General features: G+C 39.0%; 1 protein-coding gene across 2 annotated transcripts; it reads right to left on the minus strand.

Moving 5' to 3' along the window:
• Positions 1-604: 604 nt before the first annotated feature.
• On the minus strand, positions 605-6081 carry LOC110646130 (protein SMAX1-LIKE 6). Of its 2 annotated transcripts, XM_021799477.2 has the most exons (4): positions 4567-6081; positions 3074-3320; positions 2364-2922; positions 605-2282 (listed from the first exon to the last, which is right to left on the minus strand). In XM_021799477.2, the coding sequence occupies exons 1-4, from the start codon at positions 5739-5741 to the stop codon at positions 1018-1020; spliced, it is 3246 nt and encodes a 1081-aa protein (XP_021655169.2). In that variant the 5' UTR covers positions 5742-6081; the 3' UTR covers positions 605-1017. The 2 variants fall into 2 exon arrangements, with proteins under 2 accessions (XP_021655169.2, XP_021655168.2); XM_021799476.2 differs by having other exon boundaries at positions 605-2922; positions 4567-6080.
• Between the last annotated feature and the right edge of the window lie 270 nt (positions 6082-6351).

A 6351-nucleotide genomic window follows, 5' to 3' on the forward strand; every position in this document is an offset into this window, starting at 1 on the left:
CCAAAAACTATAAAAACTATCCATAAGCAAATTAAATGAGCAAGAAAACAAAGCCGAACCAATTCAATAAATTTTTGACAGTGAAGCAGAAAGCAAGTAGTTGATCTTTCAACCTGCATTAAAAAAAAACTCACAACTAGAGGAAAATAAAGCAATGATAGTAGCAGTGATGGAGCTTGCATAGTACAAGTGATGATACAAAATCAAAGCAAAGTGTGTTCACCTGAACAATATGTGGATACCAATCAAGAAGTTTCCTAATTGCAGCATCAATATCACCATTGCTTATTCCTGATTAGCTTCATTAATATAGAAAAGGTCACGTGAGCAAAACCAAGTCTTACTGTTGTAAACTCGAAGTATAGGGAAGTCAATAGTGTAAAATATATGTTTCCTATTTAGCTGGCATAATTATAGGACTCATAGATATAGGATTCCTATTTATTTAGGCAATTGTATAAATAAATATGTGCCCATATGATTCTTTAATATGGCAATCAGTACCTTTTCCATACCAATTAACACTTACATTAAGAAACTAGGAAGGAGAAAAGCAATATTAGTTTGAATAAAATACTAAAAGCAACATCATAGAGCTTAGACATTGAGGAATACGTTCAATGATAGCATAAAGAATCATCTCTTCAATTAATGAATGAGATTGGTTTACACGCTTCCAAAGTGCACAACAAAAGCAAACTTCACAATCTCCTTTCCACTTCTGACCAACAACAGAGACTTCTCATTCAGCCTCAAAACTTGCAGTGTCCATTTTCATGGCAAAGCAGAGACTGAAGGACCCTAGAACTTGCCCAATTAGAAAAAAATTATAGATTCTTCCCACTTTTTTTTCCCTTTTTTTTAGATACTTACATTCAATACAACAGGACAACAAATACCCTAAAACTTTATGGCTTTAATTAACCAAAAAACGCATTTCATGTGCTGAAGCTATATGCTAAATGCTACATTATACATATATTTTACAAGAAACATTGGTAAGCAAGAAAAATCAGTTTACAGATTAATTCTGGAAGGTAGACATATTCCAGGAGCTCGCTCATCCACCAAAAGGCCTTTACAAGAAACTAGTTTTACAACATACTGAGCATTACTGTGGTACTTCTGCCGGGCTTCACTGCAGCCCCTACCGAGGACGCTTTCGATCCAGTCCTCCATTGCTCTGCTTCTGGTGCATAACCAAGAAGCTGCAGTTATTTGCATCATGACTTCATCATCAATCTCCAGTAAAATCTCAGATCCAAATGCCCTCTGAACTTGTACACTGATTTTCCTCCCTATTTTCTCACAAAGAGCATCAAAATCAAATGACTTGAATAATACCTTTTCATCCACTTGTTCAATGAAATTTTCCAACCAAGTTGAGTTTTCAGAGATGGAATCACTGTCACAACTACCAGAATTGGTGTTGTCTTCAGTCTCCTCCACAGGGAGATTCAAATCCAGAGAGGATCCCAACACTTTATGTGCCCGTTTCTTAGCCTCGTAACTGAATTCCTCTTCTGCAGATTTGGTGATTCCATCCAGTTTTCTTTTATTCTCAAATGACGCACTGGAGGTTACTTTTCTTGAAATCTTCACATTCATTTCACTGCTTAAGCTGGCACACTCAGCAACAGGTTCAGTTAACATTCGCATTTGCCAGCTTTTGGCTCGAAGAATGTTTTCTTCAGATAACTTAATAGGTTCCTTCTGTGGCTGAAACTTTATATTACCCATTGCAATTGTTGATGTTGTCACAAAAATCATATTGTTGATGCTGATTTCTCTCCCATGTGAATCTGGAAATTTACCTGTTCTCACAGCCTGGGACAAGCTAGTCTGCGCCAGACAATCGGCCTTCTCTACGTTTTCAAGGAATACGACAGAATGGGGCTTCTTGCTCAGCTCCATTGCAATATAATCAACAATTGTCTTCCCCCTAAATTTCACATCGTAGTCATTAAACTCTTGGCATTCAAAGACAGAGTTTGACGGCCTAACCCCACCATGGAAGCTCAAATCAACGGAGACTAGGTTTTCTTGGCTACCAAAAATTATCTCAGCAAGCGTGGAAGCAATTCTTTTCTTTCCAACTTTGTCAGGTCCAATGAAACTAAGCCAAATATCTCCTCTCGCAGTTGAGCCCCGGCGTCTTCCATATCCTGCTTTGCAACGAGTTATGGCTTGACTAATAGAACATATGGCATCCTCTTGCCACCCAACTTTTTCAATAAGAGCTTTCCTGATTGACTTGTAATCCCTTGAATCAAAATGACCTCCTGAAGAAGGATTAGAACATGAAGATTGTAAGATCTGACGTGAAGTACTCTCACCAACTCCAAATTCAAAAGTATTAAAACCTGAGAATTGTTGAAAATGTTCTCCACGATCACACAATTTTGGAGTATTCGTCTCCTGGGAACTCGATGCATAAAGTATTCCTAACCCCAAATCTGTGGTCACAGAAGTAACAGATGAAGATGATGTGTGGTCAGCAGGCAGACTCATATGGGGCAAAGTGAAATGGGTAAACCAAGGACTATCTTTCTCTTTTTGCTGACTTTTAGATGCTTCTTTGAGTAGCTTAGATTGGTAATTAACATTCTCAGCTTCAGAAGCTACCGTTATTGGGATGCTATGTTTTTTTGGAAAAACATTTTGCAAGTCCACAAGAACACCAAGGCTTAGATTTGCACATGGATTCTCATTAAGTGATGAATCTCTGCTGCAGCTACTGCTGCTGCTTTCCTTCCTATCTGCAACATATTGAAAGCCCTCTGCGATTGATGCCTGGGACCTGTCTTGGGGAATATCAAATTTGGAGAAAGGCTGAGCATGATGAAGTCGTTGGCAAATATCATTCCATTTCTTTTGCAGCCCCAAAATTCTAGTATTCAATGTTGTTCCATCATTTTTGGTCTGCACTGAGGATGATTCGCATTCTTACATAAATATTGCCACAAATCAACTAATAAAACATCTAAAAGATTTTAAGGCCAAGCCCGTCAATGCAAAAGATTAGTTTAAAAGAAATGCTATAAAGATTTCCAACTATGTAGGAGTAACACACCTTAGCTGCATCCAATCCCTTGCCTTTGTCAAGTTGAGCCATCTGTAACCAAGAAGGTAAGTTCTCTGAGTATTGATCTGCAACTGAAACTGTAGATCCCATCTTCAGCAGTGCAGCAACTTCTTGCTCATACTTTGCAGTGCAAAGGTGACATCGTGTGATGGACTGGTTTACGTTGCGCAATGGATATTTGAGATCAGATGGTGTAGAGAAGAAACCACCAAATGGAACAAAAGACCCCATCAAGCTGTACGTATGTCATAAGCAGCAAACTGTGAGATTCAGTGGTTAGAAGCAGTCAGAAGCTAAACTGTATACATGGATTGATATGTTCACAAAAGATTTTGGAATAAAACTAAGCAATTAACACACTACTTTATGCAACACATTATGTAAACCAAAATATAATCTAATAGAGTGTTCAAAAGAAGAACTAAATAAGCACAACAATACCTTTTTCTTCATGTTTTTGAGAACCAGAAGTGGTCAAATTTCAAAGAGTTAATAACCAAAGATATCGAGACTATGCCCAGTATTAAAGTCAAACACTTCTTTAGAAATAAGCAAAATAGCATACACTCAATTTTTGAAATGCCATCATGCCAAACAATGACACGAAGCCACAATAGCAACTAACAAATTTATGCCAATTCTGTTCATTTCAAAAGAAAGAGGCCAAACACAAATTGGGGTATAGTTTGGAGGGTTTTTTTTTTTTTTTTTTACATATATCAACCAAAATCTTAATGGCATTCTGGATGACACTCCCATACCAAACTCTTGCTAGAGCAGAACTACAACTTGAAAGTGAAAAAAGTGAAACTATAGCCAAAGGAAGCACGTGCAGAATGCCCTAGAACGCGCGCGCGCGCACACACCCGCACTCCCGAACGCCCAGAGAGAGAGAGAGAGAGAGAGAGAAGGAGAAGATGAAGAAAACTAGCATTTTAACCATGTTGCGGTCATATAAACAGTGGAACACAAAATAAAGCAGATTAATGAAATACTGGAAAAATACAAAATAAAAAATAAAAAATAAAAGGAAAGAAACAAACAGAGAAAAAGTTTAGAAAACTATCAATTAACTGTAAAAAACATATTAAACCAATCAAATGAAAACAGCATCCACAAATTCTAAAAAGAAACAATAGATACAACAACAGATTGTCGCTCATAGAAGGAATCGCGGATTAGTTGAAAGAAGTCTAAACTGGCCAGCTTTTTTGGACTAATCCAAAATACCCCTCATCTTTTATCCTCTTCTGGTCTAGATCTTTTTTCTTTCTTCTTCTTATTGCATAATAGAACAATATACGCATATGAAGCTTAGGTTCCACTTCCCTGAATGGAAATCTTTGAAACGCGCACACGAACGCCCCAAAAAATAAAAAAAAAATAAATAAAACTTAATTCTATCCACATGAAAATTTTGAGTTTTTGCCACAACCAAATGAAGGAAAACACAACAAAGATAAAACGACAAAACTACTCACCTAGATTTGGAGCCAAAACAATCAATAGGGCTTTTAGAAGAAGTGATGGGTAGAAGATGAAGATCCCAATCCCTTTCTATAGCTGGAAACTGCCCCAAAATTTTGGAATATGTTTCATATATTGCTGCAGCTCCCATCAACCACAACTTGTCTCTAAAACCCTCCAATAAACCCGTCAACTTCGAAACCAAATAACTCAAAGCATCACTGGACACGTTCTCGTCGACCAAAGCCCTCAGTTCTCCAACACTCAACACCATACCCGGGCCCGAACACTGCTCCAGTTTTTGCCTTAACTCCTCAAACTTGAAACCCATCTTCTCTCTATCGTTCCCTCCGCTAACGAACTCAATAATCTCATTTTCAATAGATATTACGCTTAATCCAGCAATCTCGCTGGGCAAAATTCCTCCTCCATCTGTATTTACACATTCGATAAATCTATTTAAAGCGTCACCAGCACAAGCACCAAGAAGCAACAGGTTTTTCCCTTTCCCATTTCTTTTCACTAAAGCCTCACCAATTCTCCTACAGTTCTCTTCCCCATCCTGGGGCCCACTAAACGGGAAGCTCAAACCGGGTCGACCGGGGTCCAAACCAGTCAAATTACAAAGGAAAATCGGCGGGCACCTGGTACGCGAGAATTTCGAAGCCTGCATCACCGGCGGGTGGATAATGGCTAACTTAATATCGCAACTCCGAAACCCGGCGTCGCCAAACACCCGACTCACAATCGGATCATCCAAAATGGATAAAATAAAATGCTTAGGCTCGACCTTCAAAACCGACGCTGGTTGCTGGTTACAGTGTATTTGCTGCAAGTGGAAGTTATCAGGGTGCCTCCGTTGATTAGCCTGCGACCTTTTGATTGCCGCCATAAGTGAATTCGATATTGGAGGTTCGTCTAGGGTTTTCGACGATGGCAAGCGATCGAGAGAGACCCCAACACAAAGCTCAAGCGCGCGAAACTGTAGGCGCGAAGAACAAGGACTATTTCTGGCGCGTGCACAAGCGTCGCGCAGTATAGAAGACGGCAAAGCGAGCAAAGCAGAGACCAAATGGAGAGAAGTAGTCTGGGTGTGACTCCGGCGACGGGCGACAGCAACAGCATCGTCGAGAGCACGCGCAGCCTCGTCCGTTAAGCATTGCCTGGCTAAGCTGACCGGCGTGGGCATCGCCGGCGAGCATAAATAGTAATTTTATAAGTAAAAAAAAAAAAGAGATGTCTCTACGGGAAGGAAGGAGTTAGCTAGTGTATGTTTGGCGGAGGCGTTAAAAGGTAATAAAAAATTCCACAGAGTGTTTACTTCAAACAACTTTTAGAATTATTTATTGAGAGAAAAAGAGGAAAGGAATTGTTTTTGTATGCGTTTGTTTTGTTTTGTGCGGGACCCTGTCATTGGCCATGGAACAAACACTTGGTGAGCAAGCATAGATTCTCTTGCTCATCACCAAAGAGAAAGGTGTATGGTTTGTGCCTCTGTGACTGTGATGTAGTAATTTGTTTGGAGAGAGGAGAGATGCCGTGTCCACTGAAGCAAATGGGCCAACCAAGGCAGTGGAGTCAGTGTCCAGCATTTGTGATAACTTTTTAGACAAGAGAAAAAGAATTAGCTGACAAAAAAATTTCTAAAGATGGCATGTAAAAGGTCATCGACGTTCTAATTACAATTAGATAAAAAAAAAAATAAATGTCTAGTCATTTCACTTTTAATCTTTTATAATAATCTAATAAATTTAAAGAAGTTAAATTTATAAATTAACTCTAAGCTTAGTAAAAAAAAA

Source organism: Hevea brasiliensis, chromosome 16, assembly GCF_030052815.1.
Source record: "Hevea brasiliensis isolate MT/VB/25A 57/8 chromosome 16, ASM3005281v1, whole genome shotgun sequence".
Classification (NCBI taxonomy): Eukaryota; Viridiplantae; Streptophyta; class Magnoliopsida; order Malpighiales; family Euphorbiaceae; genus Hevea; species Hevea brasiliensis.

Coding starts and splice junctions, on each gene's coding strand:
- LOC110646130 (XM_021799476.2), bottom strand. CDS start 5,741: ATGCCCACGCCGGTCAGCTTAGCCAGGCAATGCTTAACGGACGAGGCT. Junction 3,321..4,566: donor TGTTTTGGCTCCAAATCTAG/GTGAGTAGTTTT, acceptor ACATACGTACAG/CTTGATGGGGTCTTTTGTTC. Junction 2,923..3,073: donor AGGGATTGGATGCAGCTAAG/GTGTGTTACTCC, acceptor TCCTCAGTGCAG/ACCAAAAATGATGGAACAAC.